Source organism: Arvicola amphibius, chromosome 1 (genome assembly GCF_903992535.2).
Source record: "Arvicola amphibius chromosome 1, mArvAmp1.2, whole genome shotgun sequence".
Taxonomy (NCBI): domain Eukaryota; kingdom Metazoa; phylum Chordata; class Mammalia; order Rodentia; family Cricetidae; genus Arvicola; species Arvicola amphibius.
This window is the reverse complement of record NC_052047.1, coordinates 195,117,348-195,142,991: the sequence shown is the minus strand read 5'-3', so window position 1 is coordinate 195,142,991 and position 25,644 is coordinate 195,117,348. Positions and strand designations below refer to the sequence as shown.

At 47.5% G+C, this 25,644-nt stretch overlaps 1 protein-coding gene across 3 annotated transcripts in view; it reads right to left on the bottom strand.

Annotated features, from left to right (window-relative positions):
• The window catches only part of Tcf7l2 (transcription factor 7 like 2), a 188,196-nt gene that overhangs the window by 101,233 nt on the left and 61,319 nt on the right, over positions 1 to 25,644 (bottom strand). For all 3 annotated transcript variants that reach the window (XM_042056047.1, XM_038318381.1, XM_038318391.1), the window contains exon 4: positions 13,201 to 13,302. In XM_042056047.1, the coding sequence (XP_041911981.1) occupies positions 13,201 to 13,302 (102 nt within the window). The remainder of the gene's footprint in view (positions 1 to 13,200; positions 13,303 to 25,644) is intronic.

Genomic DNA, 25,644 nt, shown 5'->3' with positions numbered 1-25,644 from the left:
GCTTGCTACCAGGAGAACAATCAACATGTAAATTCTAGGATTAAGTCTAATAGTAAAAGAAAAAGCAGGACCAGGAAAGAGCCTGAGAGGACATTGCTCTGTCCTGTGACTTTGTGCAATCTTGTAGTAACTTTGGCCCCGAAATAAACATGACCAAAAGTTCGGCAAACCTCTCAATTTGGTGTCTGTTCTGAATTTTGGTATACGGCCTTGGGTCTGGAAGGATCCGGACCTTGCCAGCTGAAAACCTGTAAAGGAAATTTCACACAGGCATCCAGACAGCAGAAGGCTTCGCCAAGTCCAGCCCTGCTGGCCTCTCTGCCTAGCATTGGCCACCTCACAGCCCAAGCCCATCTCTCCAGGCCAATGGCTGCCTGCCTCTCCCTCACAATGTCCTCTGCCACTCATTTATTCCATACAGGTGTCCAAATGGACACTAGCTCACAGGCCAGACTTTAAATCGTGCACTCAAACTTCACGTACAGTTGCTGGCTTGAGGCCCGAGCTTGCGCCTCACACGCGATAAACGGATATTGTGGGAAATCCGTCAAACTCAGAGTCATCACCATCTGTGCAAAACAGCAAAATGGATCCATAAAACACTGGCATTATAGAAAGAAAAAGAAAACCACTTTTCAAACTAGATGTCCAGGCAGCATGAGAAGCGGGCACCCTCTTTAGAAACACCGTATTTTGGTCTGGTTTGGTTTTATCATGGCGTGTGTAATTGAAGAGAGGGAAGAACTGAGACTTGTGCCAATCGCTCCTGACTGCAGAGCCATAGCCCAGCTCCTAACCCTAACTTGACTTCTTGGCGCGTCTTCATTTCTGATTCTGATGAAAACGTGTCCCCTTTCTCATCTGACCTGGATATCTTTAACTGTCAATTTGACACAGCCTAGGGTCATCTAGGAGGAGATCAACTGAGAAATGGCCTAGATCAGATTGCCCTGTGGCCATGTTAGGGATTGTCTTAATTGTTAATTGATGAGAGAGAGCGCGAGAGAGCACGAGTCTGCCCAGTATAAGCTAGCTTCCCAGCCAGCCAGCAGACAACATCCTTCATAGTTCCTGCTGTGTTTCTTTTCTGTGAAGTGAGGTACTTGGTGGAAAGCCATGCAGTGTAAAATAGCAAGCAGCCTCACCTTCAAGTCCCTGCTTTGAGTTTCCGCCTTAACTTCTCTCGGTGGTGGGCTGAGGTCTAGAAATTGGGAAGCAGAGGCAGGAGGATCTCTGAGAGTTCAAGGCCAGCCTGGTAAACACAGTGAGTGCAAGACAGCGGAGGGCTATAGAGAGAGACCTTGTCTCAAAACCTTGAAGACGATTTGCCATGACATCTCTGTGGGCATTTACAGGTAGGGAGCTGAGTTTCTGACATTCTCCAAAAGGCACCGATGCAGTGCTGAGCCTGATGCTATCCTTTGCTCTCCTGCTTCACCCCAGGCAGATCCAAAGCCATCCACATGCCCTAGACCTGAGAATCCTGACATCTGAGGCCTCAGAATTGCTGTGCTTCCTACTGCAGGCAGACACTAGGGGGCTAGCAGGGACAAGCAGGGCCTGGGAACAACAGTCTGCATGTTTTGCGACTGCATCACCTTTTGTACAATGTGATGTTTTCATAAAAAATGGACACAATCTCCAAAAGATAGAAAAGTAGTCACAATAAGTGAAAGAGAAACAACAGAATTCTCCACTGGCTACCCGTTATCTGTGATAAGAAAACAATGTTTCTAAAATATGCAAGTAAATGTCACCAAGAAACAAAAGAAAAGAATTTTCTGGCAACCATGAATATGCCAGAGAAGAAAAGTCTGAGGATCTAAAAATATACAATCAGGAATTTCATGAAAATACCTAAACTTCATTTTTAAAATTCCCCATAACCGCAGGAACAAATCCCAGAAACTCCTATACCCATACAAGCCTCTTTTTAGAAGTCACTCATGGGGGTGTGGGGCCCAATTTGTCCCCTTCCTACAGGAACTCTGAGACCAGCTCAAAGCAACTGTCCTTGGAGAGGCAGGTGTGCTCTGCACCCGAGGGCTTCTCTGTGCAATAGTGGCAGACCTGGTCTATGACCCAGAACTTTAACTGAGAGAAACAAAACGAAAAATTTTAAAAAAAAAAATGACATCATAAGCCTAAAGGCTTGAATAACCATCCGAACTGGGTTGGCCATAAAGCAACAGAAAACCACCAGCTAAGGCGTTGGCTCCCTGGGATAATCCAGGCCCAGAGCTGGCTACACAGAATTAAATTGTGCTGTCTGCTCATTCTCCCTGCACCCATTTTAGCCCTCTGCAAATGGAAGCCTTTCAATCCAGGGCTAGGGGCATTGCACACCACGGCCGCTAAGTGCCTACGTGAGTACAGGCCACAGGTTTAGGCCGTCTGTATAAAAAGGCACAAACCTGCATCACCTGTCTGCCCCCATCCAACCTTGAGTCCATCAGACAGACCGGGAAGGGCAGGGCAAGGGTAGCCCACCACAGTGAGGAGGGAAGCGGCACTATTATTAGGAAGAATGGCAATGTAGAGTCTAGAGACAAGTGACCTCAGCACCAATGTAGAGGAGACAGGTGACCTCAGCACCGAGTCCATTCTAAGGTCTCAGTTCCCAGGCTGGAAGGATGGCATAACCCCCATGCACTGTTCTCCAAGGCTACGCGGGGCCAAGCACTTTGCAGAAATGGGATGGGAAGGGCCCTAACGGAAAGCCCTGGAAATGCTCTTGCCTAGAGCATCCGGATGAACTGGCTTCTCCCAGTCTAGTGCCCATCCTGGCCTGTGACAATGTCATGCAGATGATGATTCTCCACATCACCCCTCACTGTGCTGCAGGGGAAGAGGGCTGCTACCATGTCCCAGAAAAACTATTGGAGAAGGCTGAAGATGTAGCTCAGGAAGTTTGGCTAACATGCAAGAAGCCCCGGGTTCGGTCCCCAGGACCACACACACCAGAGATGGCTGTGCACACCTGTAATCTCAGCACTCGGGATTTGCATGCAGCAGGATCAGATGTCCAAGGTCTCCTGGGCTACACAGTGAGTTTGAGGCTGAGCATGAACTGCATGAAACTCTGTCTCAAAACAAAACACTGTTTTTGTTCCTGAGTTCCAACAAGGTTTCCCGGGAAACCTAGCCATGTCCTCAGCTCATTATGAGGTATGTTTGTTTATCCATGCGTTTTATTTCTGTCCCTATGCCCATCAAGGCCAGCTTCTCCCTTGAGTAGCAAAAGGCTAGGGAAAAACATCCCGCGGACAGCGTCTCTTAACCCTGAGCTGGGCCTAACATCAAAAGCCACAGAAAGTGAACAAGGCCGATGTAGATAAGGGGGCGAGACCCACCCAGCCTCTGGAGAGCTCCGAGGACCAGGCCCGAGGCTGTGCTGGGCTCTGTTTCCTCCTTCTTTCCTCGGCCTGCCTCCCCACCCTCAAACTCAGTGGATAGAAATGGAAAGAGAGAGGGCAGCAGAAAGCTTGCACCATTGGAGAGGAGGCCTTTCCCCTCAATGCTCTGAGACCCACAGAGACCCCCATCTCAATCTCATTAAACAGCCTCAGTGATACACTTAATCACTGCCCAGATCCACCCGCTCTGCGGGTCTGGGCTGGAAAACAGATTGCATCACGCTGTCTGGAGTTGCTTAGTGGCGACTTGAGATTGCAAGAGCCTGCAGCCGGATGGACGAGAAGCTTCAGGGTGAGGCAGGGCTCACGGATGCACACCATCAGGGGTATGTGGCTCCCACTGAGGGTGCTGTAACCAAGACATTGGTCATATTGTCACACAGACTTCTTGTGCCCAGGCTGCAGAAAGCATGATGGGTATCCAGACTTAACTGGCCTGGGGCTGTCAATTCTGAGTCCTTGGTTCTCAGAAGCATTCTCAGAAGCAACCTTATAGTCACTGGCAGAGACAAGGGTCTGTTTGTAGCTTCTCTGGGCCTTTTTCCTAGGATGATGTTTAGGCCAGATTTTCAGAAGTATATTATGGGGAATATACAAGGTTTTCAAAGGCCATCATAAGTGTAGAAACATCTACAGGGGTTCGAGGACTTGGGGGGGAGTAACAAATGTGGAAGGGAAGGGCAGAGCCACATCCAACTGAGAGACAAATGAGACTAGACTGTGCAGCAATGGTAAGGGGTTAAAAAGAGATTAGGAACACACACGCACACACACACACACACACACACACACACACACACTGTATGCAGACAGAACTGACTCCCACACATTGTTCCGTGTTGTGGAAGATGAAAAGACAACTTGCAATCACAATGAAACCCCATAAACACTTGAGCAAACTTTAGCAATCTGCAACCATTTCCCATCAATAACCAAGCCCTGGGTATCACATCTGAGCACCCCTAATTAGGAAATTAGGAGACAGAAGCCCCACACCCTGACTTTTGGAGCTTTCTTGTACCCATGTCCATGGAAGTCCTGCCACAGCAATCAGACACGCTCGGCCGTGAACTGGAGTGTATAGGGATGGATTCTCAAGTTCCTGGCCAAGCCCTGCCCCATATCACAACCCCAAATTATGTCTCTTCAAAACCATGCTACCACATCAGGTAGAGAGAGTGCAGACACATGCAGAAGCTGTGTGCTAACCGAGATACTGCGAACACTCTGGGCACGATGAAGTCACACTGGGTCCAAACCAAATGAGCGCCAGCTCTTTACCAGAAACTGGTTTTCTGCTTAATTAACAGCACCGTAGTGAGAGGGGAGGAAGCCACATGCAGAGAAATGGACCATGGGGCTCCTTGGCTTCAAGAAACTTACAGTCTGGTTGGAGAAATAAGCAGGCCCCAAACAGAGTAATCAGCGAGGCAAGAAGCAACAAGCAGAATGGATGGATGCCGAAAGAACACTTTTTTATATACTGGGAAGATAAACACGGCCCAAAACATGAGCTGAGCTCTAAGACCCGTGTTAATTTAAAACAGGCTCCTGTGTTCAGTAAACAGAGCAGGTGCTGAAACCAAATCAGCTTCACAAAGAGGGTTCCTATCTTGTCCCTTTATGCTAAGTAGACTTCCGCATAGAAGCACCCCCTCTTCTGCAAAAAGGTCTGAAGCCTCCTGCAAAGCCAAGGCCCAGAGAGAGACCCAGAGCTTGCTAAACCTATTTTAAGAGAGAATCTTTTTTTCCAGTAACCTTATTAAACACTCTGGGAAACAAATGTCAGGAAACACTAGCTAGCCAGGATCTGCCAGAGACACTTCACCAAAGCACACCAGGACCCAGCTCGGAGAGATGGCAGAGAGCCAAGCCAGGCTGCCAGCCCTCCCCCTTTTACTCTGGGTATATCTTTCACACTGGAGCCAATGGCCTCTGAAAAGTGGGTGTGTCTGCCCAACAACCCAATCTGGAGGTCTGACCAAGCTCACAGAGGGCATCAAATGAATACCCTCCGCCCACTAAGATGACTCCGCCCTCTGAGATGACTCTGCCCACTGAGACGAAGCCTCTAAATGTCATCCCAGCACACACCTGTAACCCTACATCTCCAGAGGTGGAGAATTGAAAGTTTGAGGCCAGCCTGGGCTACATAGTAACATCCTGTCTCAACAAGGGAAGGGAAAAAAAGATGAAAGAAATAATTACATGAAAAACTAATTAACAGAGATTATCAGTACATTCTGGGCCTCTGAAATAGCCCTGCAAAAGCTGAGCATGCTGTGGGTGGAGAGCAGAGGAAGCAGATGGCCTGTGTGAACTAGCTAAGAAGACTACCCGGGACTCAGGGAAAGCGTGGCACAGGCGCTGACGGGAAAGGCAGGAAAGGTGAGGCCTTATCGCTTCAGTTCTGGGGCAAGGGGAGTTAGGGGCCCAGCTTTCCAGGGAAACATAAACCTCTCCCTTTGTGTGCCCCCCGGAGAATTAAACCATTCTGACCATGGAAATCTGACCCCGAGTCTCCGGAGCTGTGGTGATACCTGCAGAATGGAGACCTCTTGGGAAGATAATTCATAGCTTTGTACCTAAAGAGCAATTCTTAAAACTCTGTTCTTTATCTAAATTCTTCCTCCAAATCTATCCCAAAAGAAAAGAGCTAGTGGAGGACACAGACACGTAAACACCATAGCCACGAGGGATCTAACGAAAGCAGAAACAAAACACGACATAAAGGAAGAGCAACACGGCATAAATCAGGGAAAATCACATTAGCGGCTCCTATGGGTCATTAAAAGCCTTAAGAATTGTAATGACATGGAGAAGTACTTACTGAGTTTGGTAATTTTTGTTATAAATAAATACAAATCTGGAGTCATTGAACCTTGGAGCTACAGAATGTTAAAAAGAAATATTAACATAGTCAGAAGGAAAAACCTAAAAGGAAACAAATATCTCTGAGAGGTGAGGCAATGGGTGGTTTTCCAACTGTCTACACTAGGCACAAAATCTATGGAAAAAAAGAAGCTGCATTCATTTTAAAAAATTATCACATGGCTGGAGCAATGTCTCAGCAGTTAAGAGCACGGGTTGCGCTTCCAGAGGACCTGGGTTCAACTTCCGGCACCCCCACGGCAGCTCACGACTGTCTGTGACTCCAGTCCCGAGGGATCCAGCACCCTCACACAGACACACGTGCAAGCAAAACACCAATGCCCACGAATTGGCAACAAATGGCTTCATTCCCCCTGGAGGTAGATGGTTTGTAATTAAAACATGAGCAATTTCTGTTCTTAAATAGCCGGGTTTGTCAGTCCCCAATGATAGAGGAGTAAGAGGTAAACAGGGAAATTCTAAGGAAAAAAGTTGTTCTTGGGGTCAGGATAACAGCATCTTCAGCATGTAGAGGCAACAAGGAGCCAGTGCATCCGCGAGAGGCATTCCAGTGCACAATGAGGGCTGAACTCCCACAGGGCCAAACAAACAAACAGCTAAACAGTCTCCACTAGGATGCTTCCTTCCCATGCCAGAGTCTCTAGGGCGAGAGTCAACTACCGAACAGCAATGAAGCTACCACACAGAGGCAATAGGAGGCATAAGATGGGATTCCGCTGCCCTCAAACCTTGATTCTACTCTAAAGGAAGGGGTTACCACAGAGGTTACACAATCCTTTATGACACCAGTTCCGCCACCACGGTGGGCAGCTACCACACCAGAACCCAAAACTCAAGAACGTTAGAGATTCATTAAGGACCTAAGGATGATTTAGCCATTTGACCGGGAACTCCACCATGACCCCAGCCCAGCATGCACTTTGGGGACTTGGCTACACATGTTCTTCAGAGTGTTGTGATGCCTTCTGTGGCTTCTTTTCTCTCCAAGAGAAAGCCTGGGTGTCTAGTTCTCTGAGCTAACTGTCCTCATAAAAATCACAAGGCAGTATGCAGTGTTGATGGCTTGTTTAATAGAACAGACATGCTCAGTACAGCCTTGTCTGTGAAATGGGATGGTTCTGACTCAACTGTTACCAGGAAACACAGGCCAGGTGTTCTAGAGAGCCTGGCTGAGTCACGGATACGTGGATTAAATAAATAACAAGAAAGGTAGATACATACTTAGCAGAGGGGATGAAGACAGTCCACAGGAGGGTAGGAAAACTCAATATAGGTTCTCACTTATCACCTAAAAGCCACGGTTCTCCACAGAAACAAGTACACATATATCCTGTCTTGCACGGTGCCAAGAAGTCCTTTGTAATAGCTACAGTCTCCACCAGGAGAAGCCACATCTCAGACACTCTGGATAGCTACAGTTTCCACCATGAGAAGCCATATCTCAGACACTCTGGAAACTGGCAGGGCTCCTAGGGCCACACCCCGGCACAGGTGGAGTGAGAGCTCCCACTAGCACGCTCACTGACGGTTTGTCCGTCATGTCCAGAATGTTTTAGAACCAACCTACTCAGCTGCTCTCAGCTGTCTACTCGGGGCTAGGAAGATGGGGTGCTGGGGCCCAGTGGCCTTGTTCCGTACCCTGACTCTCATCCCTAGTGAAGCCTGAGTCCTCCTGTGAACAATTCCTTCTCGGCAGAAGGCTGGAACATCTCAAATGGACTCAGAGTGTCACCCAGCACAATCCTCTGTAGCACCATTGGGATTACTGGTGTCATTTTCCTCGATGTCTGGAAGGCTTCTTCCCACACAGCGAACAACCACAACGTGATTGCAGCACCAGTGAACGAATCCATGATTGAATCAAGAGAAGCACAATCTCTCAACAAAAAACCCAAAGAGCTATTCTATCCGAAACCTGTTCCACCCAGAGAATGGCATTTTCCAGCCACCTACCCCTTCCCGGCCCCTTCGGTTCCATCCAAATCTGTCCATGTCCCCCATCCACAGGGCCTGCAGCGTAACACAATCACCAATCCCTGTGTGACTCCCCTTATAGACTTGATGGCACAGCACCAGAGTCTCTATCTTAGCCAGGCTGTCTCTGTTTCTCTCTGTATCTACTCTTTCCTGTAGAACCCATGCACACTTTTCCTTCTCCCGAGCATGGTCTCCTGTTCTCGCACTCCCTACAGCTTCATACTCCATCTTCCATAAATCTTCCAAATTCCAGTTTTAATACTTCTAGCTTCTATTGACTCATAAGAAATGTACAAATGTATGGTTTATAATGGGCTATTTCCATCCATGTACACCGTAGACAGGCTTAGAAGCTGGACCTCGCGAATTCATTCTCTAGTCTGTCAGTCCTTTAACACACACCCACACAGACAAGGACATTTAGAATCTTCTAGACTCATCATTTTGAAATGCCCAATTAAGTGGCGACAATTGTCGTCATCAGCCTAGTATGCCACAGAATGTGAGAAGTCACCCCTCCTATTCCACTGCACCATTTAACCATCTTAAATGTCCAGGAGTGTAATCCCCACCAACTTCCTAGTCACGGCCAGGGTTCCCTGGTCACACCTGCAGGGGCCTTGTAATCTTTCTAGGTACACTCCACAATGTTTTGCCAGCCTTGACATCTTTCTACCACAGAGCCTCCTGGCATATAGTTGATCCCCGTAAGCATGGGAACATTAAAAAAAAAAGTTAGAAGCCTTCACACGTATTTAGCTACAAAGAGAATGTTCTTGAGGTCACTTTTTAATTAACAAGGAGTAGTTCCGCCTAGATTTCTGTAGAAACAAAAGCTCCCAGTTCCTTGAGCCCTGTGTCCCTTGGAAATGTCAGCACGGAGGGCAGAGACCCTGTGTGAGGTCCTACTGGCTATGCTACGATTTCCACTTGCCATCAACATTTAAGCAATTAAAAGAAACTGTGTATCACCACTGTCTGGCAGGCTTTCTGCCTGGGATTCAGCCTGCTCTCCCATCCCACTCTTAGATGCTCATTACACAACAAAACACCAAGACAGAGAGACAGGAAGAATCCACCCCAAGGTAAAACTCCACGCCGACTTCAAAAGGAAACCCCCGAGATAAAATTGTAAAAACTTTTGAAGCCTTTTTACTGGGTTGTAAGACGCATGCTAGACCAAAATACCACCATTTTGGGTCTAGAATCCTTTTTTTTTTCTTTTCTGGGTACAAAGAAAGTTAAATGAAGGTCTTTGTATAGCAAAGGCACCAGAGGTGGTACCCGGGGAGCAAGTCCTAACCCCACTGCTTCCAGGAGCTGGAGGCAATCTGTACAAGCCTTGCATGAGACACTACCACCCAGCAGAGGCCTGCACTTCCTCCTTCGACTTGTGAGAGGAAGAAAAAAGAATTAAATATAAATTTCAGAAATGCCAGAGAAAGCAAAGTGGAACAAATGAGAAAATGGAATTGGAGAGAGGAGGGTCTTAGAATGGGCTCCTCGGCATTTCTGAGGTTTTACAAAATCAGGACTGGGAGGTAGGACAGAGTGGGTATGGGGAAGACGGAGCAAGGACTGATTCCTTGCAGGAATGATGAGTTTTCGCGCAGCCAATCAAGGCAGCCCTAGGAAATGATTTCCTCTCTTCTCAGAACACAGATTGGGAATCGCCAGGGCATAACAAACAAGATGCTGCAAAAGATGCACGGGATATTTTGTGGGGGAGGCTCAGCTTAAACATTCTTGGATAGGACTAGACTGTGGCTCAGTAGCAAAGTGTTTGCTTAGCCTGAGCAAAGCCTCGGACTCTAACCCCAGCACCAGGCAATGGATGAATAAACACACATTGTGAGGTGTGAGGACACACCTGTGTCCTAACATGAACATTCATTCCACACATTAACTTTTTAAGGTTGTTTATTAATTATTATTATTATTACATTAGCATGTGTGCTGGGTGAGTAATGCGTCTGCAGGTGCCCATGGAGGCCAGAAGCCGGTGTCAGACCTCCTGGAACTAGAGTTTCAGGCAACTGTGAGTCGCCTAATGTGGGCTCTGGAGGACTAAATCTGGTCCTCCGTTAGATCAGCAAATGAAAGCTCTTAACTGCTGAGCCATCTCTCCAGCCCCCCACACATCAACTTCATTTGGCATGGAAACCTCCCATGACATGGGCGGGGGGGAACCTCAACCAGACTAATACATTCGGGAAAAATACTTGAAATTCCCAGGTGAGGATTCTCTTCCAGGTGGAGGCTCTGGGGAAAGCTGTTTCCTGAGCAATCTGATAGTCATGACCTCAAGGGAGTGACAAGGAACCCCAACACTTCCCTGTTTGTACAGCGAAACATCAGAAGTCGTTTGGAAACAGCTCAGCCCACGAGCTACAATAATCTAGATTTCAGAGAAATTGGGAAACAGTCCGTAGAAGGCTATTTTGAAACATGTCTGGTTCTGTGCTATGATATGACGACACTGTGTCTAGCAGGATGGAAACCTGAGGGTGAGGAGGAAAGCTGACATTCGTGACCAAACACAAACACAGACACAAACCCCTCCGGCCACTGTGAAGCCATACAGAAACCCAAATGATGCATGCGCCACAGTGCAGAAAGCTCTCTGGGCTGACTCAGCCACTGTGCCCACTGTGGTGTGGGTGGTTGACACACAGCTCTGTATCCAGTGAGAAGATAATTAGACATTTTCCAAATGTGGTCTCCTGTTGACCGAACTTAGAGCTTTTCCCTTCTCCTCAGCTCCCAGGGCCACCTTTCCCCACAAACCTAGAACCTCCACTAGATGATAGTTTTCAGGTCCCTAAGGGCACAGCAGTCAGCAAACAAGGCTTGGTGACCATGGCCAACCTTAAAAGTGACATGGGTACTCTGACTGGTGGACATATGGTACATGTGCCTTCTAGAAAACAGTAGAGGAAAAGGAGCCTCAGTTTCCCCTCTGGGTCCCTTGCCAAGATTCACACTGGTTCTGCAAAGACGGCTTCCCCACCATGTACAGACTGTCCGTTTCCACACAAGGAAATAAGACTCTGATGACCCCAGCTGTGGCAGCTGTTCTCACCGGATTTAAGCAGGACAAGAGGGGACAGTTGTGACCACTCACACTTGGATGAGGGTCTTGCTCAGTGCTGCTATGGCCTATGATCCTTCACCAGCAGAGTTGTGCACACTCTGAACTGGGGTAGGTTTGCAGAGGCAGCTCCCTTGTCTGCAGGTAAAATGTGGGGAAACTTCTAGGGAGAGCTTCCAAGGGGAGAGAAATCAATTCCAAAGTCTGGGCAGATGTTGGGGAATGCATCGGCATCACATGCTTGGATCCCATAACCATGTGTGAAGATTGCTTTTTCTAGCATGGCATTTGATGTTCCGGAGAAACCTGAGTCAGCACCCACACCGGCGGCTTCTTCACCCCTCACTCTTGTCAGATGCTGATGGCCAGCCAGCATACAGTCAACAAGAGCCAGCCACGAGCCTTGCTCTCACCTCTCACAAAAAAGAATGTACCAGAAGGTTCCCAAAAGGGCACAAAGAGCTGGATCCAGCTTTGCCCTAGCTTCTACGTCAGTGTGTGACATTGGGCAGTCCACTTAAGGCATCTCTGGGCCTCAGTTTCCTCTCCTGACATCAGGATGGGCCTAAGCTGTCTAAGGCTATCACCTCCAGCCCTCATCGGGACATCCCAGGAACAGGCAGAAGTGCAAGCATTCATTTGACTGTGGGTCTGGAAGAGGGAAGACTTCTGGCAAATGTCAGCCTTCTTCCTCGTGCCTTATTTATACCATGAGAAGTTAAGACATTTCCATCAATCAAGGTTCCAAATGCGGTTTTACAGAAATACATTATGTTCTGATATACACACATACAATGGAGGCCTGACTCATTAAATAATATATAATCAATTAGACCAAGCTACCAAATCAGGAGGTGGCCTGAAATTTGACAAAATGCATCTTAAGGTTTTTCTACTTTAAATCATTTTGCGATTTTTAGAGATTCTGAGTAATGCAGAAGCCAAACAGACTAATGGGTAACATTTGTGTTAGCGTAAATAAAAAATGCATGAATTATCTCCTGCTTTGCATAATTCTACCTGTCATGAATTCATTATAAAAATATGTCTTTCATTAATTATTTCAAATGTCTGAAGTCCAGCTCATGATATAAATATATAGAAGGAAATAGATATTCTAATAAGGCTGAGCTACCTTCTCAGGAGGCTAATTTATTGACTTTCGTAGCCTACGATACACCAGGAAAGTGCATTAAAAATATATGTTGACACACACTTGATGCTGTAGTCTGTGCAAAAACAAATGTTTTCTGTGTGGATCCCACATGCTTTCAAAGCTGTGGGTGCACGGATTAAGTTTAATTTGGGCCTTTCTGAGTTCATTTCTACTCCAGGCTAACAGTCAGTCAGCTCAGATCATTTGTCAATCGTCATGTAGAGTGTTACTTTCTAGTACATAGCAAGAGAAATAGGTGGATGGAAAATTTCAGACCAAGGACTCCCTTTTTCCCCTCATTTTTCTTGCAGCCTTGCTTCCCCTAAAATGCATTTTTTTCTAAACACCTGCTTCAGAACCATGTCTAGTTTCCCCTTGAACCAGGGAGGATGCATCCTCTCAACAGACGCCCACAAGTCTAGCTTCTAAGCCAAAACACAGAGCACCGTGGGGAAGGAAGACTCGGGAAATTTCCTCATGACAGTGGCTGTGGTACCGTCACAGGGGAGGAATAGCTTGTCACACAGACCATACTCAAAGCTAAACTCCAGAAAAACAGTTTTTCAAAGAACTGACAAATACAAGTTTTCATCATCAAAAGAAAAAGAAAAAAAAGGAGAGCATCTACTCTTTGCCCCCAAGAAAGGGGTACGCTGAGAAACACTCACCACGATGTGTGCGGGCGACGGTGAGCGGGCATCCTTGAGCGCTTGTCTGCTCTGGAGGCTTCCTGCTTGCACATCGAGCAGGGGCCATTTCATCTGCAGATACTGGGAATAAAGGGAAACAATTAATTTGGGGAAGGAGAGGAGGCAGGTTAGTTACCAAGAAATATGCATTGTGCATTATTTACATCGGAAAGTGAAGAAGAAAGAACCATCTAAAAACATGCAAAGGAAAAGGTATGAGTAAGTTCAAATGCAGAAAATCAATGTCACTAACAAGCACAGTCTTGTCTTTGCAATGTAAGTTACGGGGTGGCTCTTGGAAAGGGGGTTCAACAGCACAACCTTCTTCAGAGGGAAGTGATAGAGGCAGGAGAGGGGCAGTGGAGGGAAGAAGCGTGCAGGGGAGAAAAGAAGGGGTGAAGACAGAAAGCCAAAACAGAACCTCAGCCAGAAAAGTCCTAGAAGACCCCCTAGACCAAACTGCTCTTCCAGCAGCCTTCATCATTAAAACAGTGTCATCCTTCACTTCCTTTACACACAGAGGGCGTCCAGTCATGGCCACACACGGCACTCCTCAACCGACCCCAAGACATGGACAACTGAAGCACGTTGTGGCAGTAGACACACACCCAGGACACAGTGCAATTTACAGTCATTTCAAAAGAACAGCGCAATTCTTACATTTGGGCAGAATTCGCGCGAGAGTAAGATAAAAGGATGAGTCAATACATCCCTCCCTGCCTTTCTCCGGAGCAGGAGAAGGCACAAAACCAGCGACTTCTGTTGAAATGGACAGAGCGGCAGTCCGAGGATGGCGCGAGACCAACTGGCCTAATGCCTCTTTAGTTTTACAGATGGGGAAACTGAGGCGAAGTCCTTTGTTCAGGGTGGAGATGCTCCAGATACCCTAAGGGCGTGTGAATTCTAAATCTCTTGTGACTAAGCATCAGTATTGCTTAGAGGGCACATGAAGAGCAGACTTTATTGTTCCAGAGATTTGAAGCAAAATGACTAGTCTTAATATTCATTTTATAGAAATGAATGCATGTGGAGGGGGTGTCGTGGGTCACAGGCGGGGCTCAGAGAACAACTCGCGGCAGTCCATTCTCTCCTTCCACCATGAGAGTTCTAAGGATCAAGCTCACGTCATGAGGCTTGGTGGCACGTTCCTTTACCTACTCAGTTCCAGAACACTAAGGAAAGTTGCCTTGTGTCTGTTCACCCTGCTGAGAAGAAGAGGCTTCCCTTGGGAAGTGCATACTGACGAAGCAGCTAGCACACATACCGCTAGCTCAAAGCAGAATATGGGCAGCCATACCCAGGTAATGCCAAGAATGATGGTAGAGTTTCGGACAAACTACTATACCAAGTAGATGTGACTATGTCTTTAGGATTTCCGTAGAAAGAAAAAACAGCAAAGGACCGTCCAGGAAGAAACTTTGCTCAGACTCCATGTGGGAACAGAGAGGTCAAAGGTATCTGAAAACAAGCGCGTGTTGCTCAGAGACATGCCTGTTTGGCAAACTAAAACCAAACGTGGTTACACCTAAGGCGGGGTGATCAGAGCCCAACAGCTGCCTACACAAGTACCTGTCTGCTTCTCCTCAGATCCACGCATGGTGGGTTCATCTTCTACAGCTTAGGAAACTTTTACCAAAAACCCTCTCTGGTAAAGTTTTAGCCTGACAAGATCTTCCACCAAAGCTGTTTCTACTGATCTCTAGCTGCCTTTTACTAATCGAAGGGGTTGCCATATCTGTGACGGAAAAATAGATCTGCCCGAATATTGAAAGAAATTAGGATTCCAGGCACTGAATCCTAACAAGACCCTCTCATTCATCTTTACAGCCAAACCACTTCCAAACTGGAGCCAGGATAACCCTAAGTTTAAAACCACTGAAGACAGAATTCCCAAGGTATCCTCAGTCCTGACTCTGAGCCAAGAGGCTCTGGGAAGCTATTCTGCCCTGTCTCACCCTGGCTTCTTCCCATTCACACTTGCCACATAACTACAGGGGCTACCTCGGTCAAAACCACTCAATAGAGTCATTTCCTTGAGGCCAACCAAAAATGAACTCTGGCCAGTACTACCTCTCCACCTCACAAGAACCCACAGAAGAAACTGCAAAGCCGAACAGACACACCCATACCTCCCGCTACTCTCCGACGGGAAGGTTTGATGAGTGGAGACACTTTCATGTCTGACCATCTGTAAAGGAGATCTGATTGCATCCTGATGCCAGCTCTGTTGAATTAGAACATGTAGGCTTGGTTTAAGGTAACAGGCTAGCCCTGAGGAACCCACGCAAGAACTGTCACACTCAGAATGCACTATCAACACGGAGACTTCTAATTCTTAGCGCACATAAAAGCTTCATTGTGTTCCAATCTCCATAGGCTACCTGCACCACATATTTTTATGGGCCTACATTTCAGCACTCTGAGCCTACAATACACATAATTTTCAATTATGTCAGGGCAGCTCAGGCCCACTGCCTATATAACATTACTGGTTGGAGGAAATGAGAGTCACCCCTGCTGCCCAGAGAGAGTTAACCAAATCCAGATGGTGGTGGACAGCCCCCAGCCCTGCCGGCTGGCAGGGACGCCTCAGTGACAGCCTCCAATGCTCCTTTTGGGCGCAACTTGATACCACTGAGCAGCCAGGCACCCACAAATCCACGCTCACTCCTAGAGTCTTAACCAGCATGCTGGATGGCGGGGTTCCTTTTGGAAAGCAAACATTTATGTTGGGATTTTTATTTTAAAGGAAGACATTAACTTCTTCCCAAAGTGATGCTCCTCAGTTCCTTCATCTGATTAATAGGGAAAATAAATACATAAAGGGAAGAAGAAGGAAATTAGGTACAATTACAGCCTAAAGGAAAATCTCTTCCTTCCTGGAGACATTAAGCCGTGAGAAATTCTATTCTGCTCTCCTAAAGGAAGACATTCAATGGGGACTCACAGAAGAGCTGGACCATCTCTCTTGTCCAAGCTCAGCTGCAGGTTTATATCCTTCGGGGGGAAAATATCTCCACCATTCTAGTCTAAGAACAACACTAGGCTCCTGCTCGCTTCCTCTCGAGCTGCTCCACATGGAAATTATGAATTGCCTACAAAAACATTAAACTTTTCAACAAACGGCAATCAAACGGGGCTGAGGGAATTCTTACGTTGAGAACTGTTGAAACAGTTCTGCTCAGCTTTCATTTGGTCAAAAGATAATAATAATACTAATAAGGCCATCTTGGCTTAAGCATTTCATCTTTTGTTTAATGATAATGTTCTGATTTTGCCCCATTAGGCCCTCCTCCAAATCATGTTTTATGCTGTGGCTCTAGGAACTGAAGCCTAAGTTTAGAACCTGTGGGCAAAGGCTCACGGGATACATACAATGCCAAGGGTGGACCTGTGGGCAAAGGCTCACGGGATACATACAATGCCAAGGGTGGACCTGTGGGCAAAGGCTCACGGGATACATACAGTGCCAAGGGTCTGAAAGGAGTCAGAGCTCAAAATTCTGCTGACTCGTCAACTAAAAGGAAGAGCCAGGGAGATGACTCGGTCAGTAATGCGCTTGCCACGCAAGCGTGAAGACTTGAGTTCAGACCCAGGATGCACCTGTAAAAGCAGTGCGGAGAGGTAGGGGAAGAAGGACACCCCCTCCCCTGGGTCACAGTGGCCGGACAGTCTAACCAAATTCTGGAACCCCAAGTTCAGTCTGACATCCTGTCTCAAAATAACAACAACAATATGGATAGTGGTTGAAGTAGACACTTCAAGTTCACTGATAATCTCCATACACACACACAGAGAGAGAGAGAGAGAGAGAGAGAGAGAGAGAGAGAGAGAGAGAGAAAATACGTAAAATATGAAAAATCCAGAAGCTGATGGGGAAGAGCTTCCAAACAGACTCTTTCAGAGCCGCCAGCCCCTCATTGGAGCAGGCGGCCAGAGTCTGCCCCCACAGGTCACCCGCATCCTCCAGGACCCCACCGTCGGAACCTGCTCCTTCATAGCTGCTGCTGGGGCCCGGGTGCACGTTCCTAAACAAACAGAAGGACTCAAAGCACAATGACAAAGATGACAAAGCTGCCGGGATGTTCACATCCTTAGCTAAACACCAGCAAGGCTTCCCAGCACTTCCTTTCATTTACCCGTCCCACAGATGTACAGGTGAGCAGAGACTGTCCCCACCCCCTTATTTATTCAGGGCGGGGCTCGTCAGATAGTGACTATCTCAGGCTCTGTGGTCCATGACCATACTCAACATTGTAACTTGAAAGCAGCTCCAGGCTGTTTTACGTTAGGTAAACATCCATGGATGTTTTACATTAGGTTGTGTTATGTTATGTTGCGTTGCGTTGTGTTGTGTTGTATTGTGTTATGTTGTGCTATGTTACGTTGTGTTAGGTTATATTATGTTATGCATGTTATGGCCCATGCACTCCAATAAACTGTATTTAAAGAACACTGGTATCTGAACTTTCTGTACCTAGGGATACTATTCTTCTCATGCTTTTTTTCTTTTTAGATTCATTTTATTTTTTTAATTGTACGCCTATGTGTGAGTCTGTGGGAGATAAGGGCACACGAGTTCAGGCATGGAGGTCAGAAGAAGCACCTCAGACCACTGGAATCTGAGCCACACAACATGGATACCAGGCCTCTAGAAGGCTTCTCTTGATTTCTTGAATTATTTATAAATAATAAAACTAAAAAATAAGAAATTAATCCACTAATTAAAGCAGTGTTATTCCTTACTTTCAAGCCAATTGTGATCTACATTGGCACTGGTCTGGACATTCAAATACAGTCATTTAAGAAAGCGTGTCCCATGGCTCAAAGGCAACATTTTAGAATAAGATGTCACAGGCAGGCTCATGTTTTAAGGATTATAAAAGAAGCTGTGCTGGATGCTGTGTGTGGCTCACACCTTGAATTGCAGGTGGACGTCGGGAATCCGAGGCCTGTCTGGTCTACACAGCAAGCTCCAGTAGAGCTAGGGGTACATAATGAGAGCCTCTGTCAAACAAAACAAAACAACAGCAAAAATCTGACCTCTGTCCAAGGCACGTAGTCACACACAGACCACCATTCCAAAGCTGTCACCTACCTCTACTGTCAAGATGGAAGTTCTAGAAATCACTGAGCAGTTCTGACTGGGAAGGGTTCATCACTCCCCAGAGGCAGTGTATCATGTAACATCAGATCAGATCATCCCCAAGAGAGCAGCAGGTGGGCTGTCCTCAGGGCACAGAGAAATGATCTCAGTGCTCTGAGAGCAACTGTCTACTTCCTGTTTCCAGAACTTTCCCTTAAGACAAGGTTGGAATGAAGGTCTCATGGTGCCCACTCCTCTGCTCTCCACCAACAGATCAACAGATGCCAACAGTCACGAGCTCGCACAAAAGACAATGTTTGAGGTGGTTAGGGGGACAGTGAGGAAATGCTTTGTTCAGGGAAAGTGAAGCTCGGGGTTAGGGAGGTGGCTCCATCTGGTAAACTGGCAGCTTTGCAAACACAAGGACCTGGATTCGCTGCCAGGAGCTAGAATAGCAGGCACAGCATGGTGACAAGCACTTACAATCCCATGCGAGGAGGGAGGCATCGGATCCCCGCGGCTCGTGGACCAACCAGCCTGGCCTATGTAGTAAATTCTAGGCTAGTAAGAGACCGTGTCTAAAAAAAGGAAGGTGGATGGGTCCTGAGGAACAAACCCCGAGTGTGACTTCCTGCCACCCTCCATGGGCACTTCACACACAGACACAGAAGCACACACAAGATAAGGAAAGTGAAACCTGCCTCTTCCAGAAAATAGAGGTCCAGAGTCAGCAGTCAGCCCAGATAATTAGCAAAAAAAAACAAGTGACAGCCGTCTGTTTTCAACTCAAGCCGATTCTGACTAGGAAAATCTATTTCTCATGAAATCTAATGAGTCTGGATCCTCAATGGATCCCCACTGACAAGATCTCCGAGTGCACTGGTACCAGAAAGCTGTAAAAGTCTTGTTTCTAATGAAATGTCAGACACGTCCCAAAGGGAGGGAAGGGTCACCCATGGTCCACCATGTCCAAAATCATGAAGTCCTCCCCTCAAAGCAGCATGGGCCAGATGCTGACTCCCCTGCCAATAGGCAACACAGGACAGAAAGAGAGGAGACTACGTGCCAAACCTTACTAAAGAAAACACCACCAGAAGCCACTTAGCTCAAAGAAGAAAGTTATCAGAAATAAGCAAACAGGCTGTTGGAGTACCTTCTCAATAGCAATCATCTCTGGGTCTCTTCAGGAGGTCAGGCTGTAAGGAAGAACACACACAGAGACACTCACACATGCCCACACAGACACACACACTCATACACAGGCACACATAGCTCACACAGACACACACACTCCTCAAGAGTAGACCCGGCTGAACCTTTCTGACCCTTCTTTGTTTCTTGGGAATGGGAAAGAAAACAATCCAGCCCATCCCCTATGAAGAAGCAGGGTTTTTCCTGGTAAGCAAGACATCAACTTATCCACAATGGTATAAATGTGAAAAGCTGTAATAAAATTAAGTGTATACAATGTTCTGTCTACATCAAAAAGTAAACATCCATCAACTATACTAACACTGAAAATACATGGAACGTTCCAGAAGTCCCTTCGGAGCCTTCTAGGCTGTCACTGTAAGGCCTGTTAGGCCAGTGCTTCCACAGTTTCCACGGCAGAAGGTACAGGACAGGTTCTCACCCTCCTGATGCTTCTACCCTTTAACACAGTTCCCCATTTGCGGAACTTGTAACTCTCAACCATAAAATTACTTTGTCGCTACTTCATAACTAACTCTGCTACCGTTATGAATTGTAATGTAACTATGTGATATGTCGAGGAGTCAAGACCCACAGATTGAGAACCGGTGGTACAGGCGATTACAAACCCCAGATCTGGACCTTTTGCAGACAATCCACGGTGGTTCTATCTTTAAAGGTCTTATTGTCTGTAAAGCATGATGAGATGCAGACATCTGTGGTTTCCAGTTTGGGATTCAGCATGATGAGCACATACTCTGGACGCAACAAGGAGAGGTAACCCCAGCCTGAAGCTGAATGTTCTGCAAAGTCAACCAAGGAATAGAGAGCCACGAGGGCTGGTGAGATGATAGCATTTGGTGGGGTCTTGGCTTTGGCTTTGTTCATTATGTAATAAAACCTGACACAGCGGAAGCTCAAGGAGTTTCTCTTAAAAGCACCGTACCACTTCTCACAGAAAATGACCAAGAGAAAAAGCTACGTGCAGATGCTAGGGCCCAGCTTTGTTTTCGTGTGTCATTCATTTTAAACACGGTAAATGAAATCCTGCGGTTGGCTTCCATCACAGGAATAGAACCGTTCTCAGCAATACTCACCGCTGAGATACCTCGGCAGTGACCGCTACATCAAGACTAACCCTACGAAATAAAGGGGAAGCGGATGTAGAATTAACTAGCATTTGTAAAGGAAACTCAGGCCAGCCAGATGGGACCCAGCTTACTACAAGACATAAGGCGGTCCCATGGCAGACACGGACACAGGGCTTCAGGCCACAACCTTCTCTGATCCATCCAGGCTCTCATCTCCTAGTTCCCCTCTGCCTTCCCTGCTCTTCTACCAGGTGTCTATGCCCACCAAGCTCCAACCAGAGAATAGAGCCGTGAATGTTAAGTCAATGTTTCAAGTACCCAAATCCCTGACCCAGCTTAGAGGACATGAGCTCTCCCAGGTCATTATCTCCAGCCTCCAGCCAGAGCCACACAGGTCATTTCCTGAGGCGCCTAACCACTGATTAACTGACCTCTTGCCTGCGAGCCCCTGCAGGAACCTCCCATGAACAGGCAGACCAGAGAAGGGTCACCTTTAGGCAGAAAACACTTACAATGTCTCATTTTAAAATCAACCAATTGCAGCCACCACAGTTTTTATTTTATAGAAAGGCCAAAAACAGTTAATTGGAACGTCTGACTTACCACCTGTGCCTCCACAACATGCCAAGAGAGACACAGGCCATCTGCAGACAGAAAAATCCACAGGAAGACACAGAGAAGTCTAGGGAGCAAACATGGGCACTGCTAGGAGCTAAGTGGTGGGCTGGCTGTCCTGAACTAAAAGGCACCACGCTTTTCAGTCTGTAGAATACTAAAACCAGATAACTGAAGTGTGCTACGCTCACAAAACAGAATATCATCCAATGAGAAAGTCAGCATATTGATGCATGCTACACCCTGGGTGCTCCTGGATACTATGCTATTCTAAAGTAGGCAGACAAAAAGGTGGGGGAGAGGGGAGGGAGCAACACACATGTATTCTTCCATTTACATAAAACACACAGGAGCTGAGGAGAAAGGGGTGGGGAAATGCCAGCTAGGGAAAATGGGCATTCTTTATAAAGGATCAAATCTCCCAGAAATAGAGTACCAGTGACCCTGTGAGCATTCTAAAAACCAATGAATTGTGTCTTCTACTTTTTTAAGATTTATAGTCTCTCTCTCTCTCTCTCTCTCTCTCTCTCTCTCTCTCTCTCTCTCTCTCTCTCTCTCTCTCTCTCTCTCTCTCTGTGTGTGTGTGTGTGTGTGTGTGTGTGTATGCAGGTGTATGAAGGCATCCACAGAGTCCAGAAGAGGGCACCTGATTCCCAGGATCTGAGTTATAGGTGGTTGTGAGCCATCTGTCACAGGTGGTAGGAATCAAACTCTGGTCTCCCACAAGGGCAGCAGTGGCTCTTGACTGCTTAACCATCTGACCAACCCTGGCCGTGGGCTTTAAATAGATACATTTTAAAGTATGGGAATAATATCTCAATTTAAAGTAGCTGTTTTAAGAGAAGGTGCCCGGTGGTTTGATGGCTGTCTCATCACCACAGTCAGGAGACACAGAGGGGAGGGGAGAACATGCTCCCGGGCCAAGCCACACCATAACAATGATGGGTCGGAGAAAGGGGAAGCTGGTCAGCTGGGTCTTTGGGGAGGAGAATCGCAAAAACAAGAGCCACAGGGCACAGTCTGCCCTGAATGAAAGGTGCTGTTGGGAAGAAATGGAGGAGCAAGGCGGAAGAGCACACGGCAGAAGGGCACACAGGAAATGCCTGGAGAAATGGCCATGTCAACAGACCAAGTGTCTATCAGACACGCACCAGCTTCCACCCAGACACAATGGGCCGGCAAGATGGCCCTGTGGATTGAAACACTGCCACCACGCCTGACCACCTGGGTTTGACCCCAGGACACACACGGAAAGTGAGACCTGTCTCGACAGCTGTCTACACACGCATCATGGTGGGTATGCACATAGTCAATCAATCCACATCATGGTGGGTATGCACACAGTCGATCAATCCATGCAAAAATTGAAAAACAAAAATAAAAAACTTAAAAAGATAAACCACAGAAATGAAAAAAGGGGGGGGGGGAATTACACAGTGGGAGACAGATAATATTTAGAATTTTTTTCTTCCAAGTATTCAGGGGATTTAAAACGACAGGTCTCTCAAGGGGACAAGGGACCTGAGAGGCTGAGGGACTGACTGAGTGATGGGGGCTTGCTCTTCTGAGAAGATTTTAAATTTTGAATCATTCAGTTGCTGCTGATTTTTTTAATCAAAACTTTTCTTAATTCCTTTATTTCTGTGTCTTGGGGCACTCAAGGTTCAAACTTCCCCAAGTAGAGTCTCGTTCCCCATACCATAATTCCCCCATCCAGCATGACAGAAGACAGCCCCCAACTGGCAGTAGGAGAAAGAAGTGACTCACTTGGGCCAGCCCGCACAGGAAACAAATACAAGGCAACCGGGCCCCAGCTTCCAATTCCAGCTGAAATCACAGCCCGAAATGTATTCTCCTTGCACTTTTTCCCCTTGTCACATCTGAAAGGGGTCAGTGGCTCCAAAGAGGTCTCCCCTTCCCAACTTTTATTGTCGGTTTCTAACTGTGACAGGCTTGTAGCTAGGATGCTTCCTAACCCTACACCCAGGGAGCCTGGGGTCAGCAGCACCTCTGGTTAATTTTGCACTGGGAAGAAAGAGCTCTGGGTCTGGGTAGAGATGTCTGACCTTCGGCGGGCCCCCGACCCCCGCCTGCTCATCTCTGCTGCCTCAGCCAGAGCAGCCTGCCACTCAAGTATCATCTTGCTGTAACAAATTACTCCTAACCCAGGATTACTGCGCTTTCCAAATCCCTCCTAGAGAGCAAGGAAATAAACATTCTCTCCCAGGACTCTGGCCCAGTTGTTCCCCTGGTTAGTAATCCCCAGCTCTATTTGCTTCTCCTGCGAGCTTCATCTGGGAGGTCTACCAGGTCAGCTAGGCCATCCTGACCCGCTCTGCTCTCCCAGGCACACTGAATGTCTCAATTGTCCACCGGGCACAGTCAAGGATGAAGGCCGGCTTTCTGTCCCCAGACACGGCTCAGGATGGTTCTCTCTGCCCACACATTTCTATCTGCCTACAGTCAGACTGCCCCGATTCCAGTCACCCCAAATTCCTTCCTATCAGTCCACAAGGATGAGCCCCCACCCAGCTGCTCTGTGTAGGCTAACACTCCATGCCTAGGAAGTAGGGCTATGCCCCAGGGGTGACTGAGCATCTGGGGGCGGGCTTAATGGGGTAATGGGGCAGAGAAAGGGACAGGGTTGCAGGCTGCATTCAGAAGTGCCCTTGGGGCCCCGGCCTGTGGCTTCCCTTCACAAACTAGCAGGAGATATTTCGAGCACAATAAGCTCATTGGGGAAAGGAAATACAGTTCTGCTCACTTCCAAGTCGCCTCTGAAACACTGGGAGATTCCGGGCACTTCAGACACACAGGGTTGTTGAGAATTTTTTAATTGTATACACAGCCGGGCCAGTATACGGTGGGGAGCAAAGGGCAGAACAATGGATCTTATAATCAAAGGAGGCGATAAGGAGATAAGGATCACAGGAGCTGCTCGAAGTGTGACTTTCAAAGAGGGGGCAGCACATGGCTGACAGCAAGCTCCTTGACACATGATCAACAAGGAACACACATCACACGCCTGCCTCCCCAGAGAACAAACCCAGCCGAAGACGAAGAAGAGCTGGCCCTAGGTCCAGCTAGGAACTTGGAACCAGATCCAGAGTCCCAGCTTCATGCTCTCATGTTCAGGTAGGGGCTGACCACTCTCTGCTCTTGGGGACACATGGCCTCTTTAGATGAACTTTTTCTTTTCCTTTAGGGTTCAGAACCTAGCTGGAGAAGGAGCAGTAGCCATCAGAAGTTAACCACTTAGCTGACCAGCATGTCCTCCGGACAGGCAGACTCAAGTCCAGCAGCACCAAGACTGGTTCTGCCTCTCTCCTGGGGTCTTCACTATTTGTAGCAAGAGAATTTTCCAGGCTTTGGTTCGTTTGTGATCCCAATCATTCATGACCATAGAACCTGATCCCATGCACTTCCAGAACTCCCAGGAATCCAGCAGACAAAGACAGAGAGGGGGACTCAGGCCAAAGAGGACTTGGCCTAAGATCTACCTTCTCTCTCCATCATGGAGCTGACTGGCATAAGGTTCTAGAAGGATCAGGCCGAATAAAAACATCTAAGTTAAAATTTCTCCAGCATGGAGGCTACACCACAGCAATGATAGAAGGCTTGCTTAGCCTGCATGAGGCCCTGGGTTCCACCTCCAGCGCTGAGGAATGGAGCAGGGTCAGGAGGACAGGGTTTGCCTCCCTAATACTGTCCTGGATGACACAGAATGACAGCCCATGCAGGCCCAGGGGTTTGAGGGCTCGGTGGAAGTCTGGGCTCCTGGTTGGTAACTCCAAGGCCCTGGACATACACCTTTACCTCTATCAGCCTCTGAACCCTCGCCTGTAACGTGAGGATAACAGTGTGGGTGCCTCTCTTGCCAGGAAACTGAGTCAGGGAAGAGCAGCCGACCCACCAGCTAGGCTCCATGGGGCATGAGCTAGGCTTACACATATAAGTTCATCAACACACGATCTCATCACTGGGAGGAAATATTCATTTGATATGCACATAGACTGTGCCCAGATGCCAGGCTGCCCAGGTGTGTGCCCGATTCACCAACTAACTGGCAATCCAGCCTTCCTGCCCACATGCAAATGGGCAGGTCAGAAATTATTCCTTCCACTGTTTCAAACAGATCTCGCCTTCTCTCCTTAGGCTCAGAAATGAGTTTGGCCTTGAGAATTCAACACCAATTGTCTAAAGTTCCCCAGTCACCCGAGTGGAGGCAGCAGCACCACTTGGGTTATGAAGTTTAATGAAGTCCCAGCTGTAGAACTGGCAAGTACTGCCCAGTGCCTACTGGGCTACAAGTGAGTTAGCATCACCCAATCTAACGGACCTGTAGAGTGACCTACTGCAGACACAGCACAGAGACTGTCACACTGACAGCGGCCGAGAGAAGTGCTGGCTCAGCAAATTCTTCTCAATGGCAATTTATGT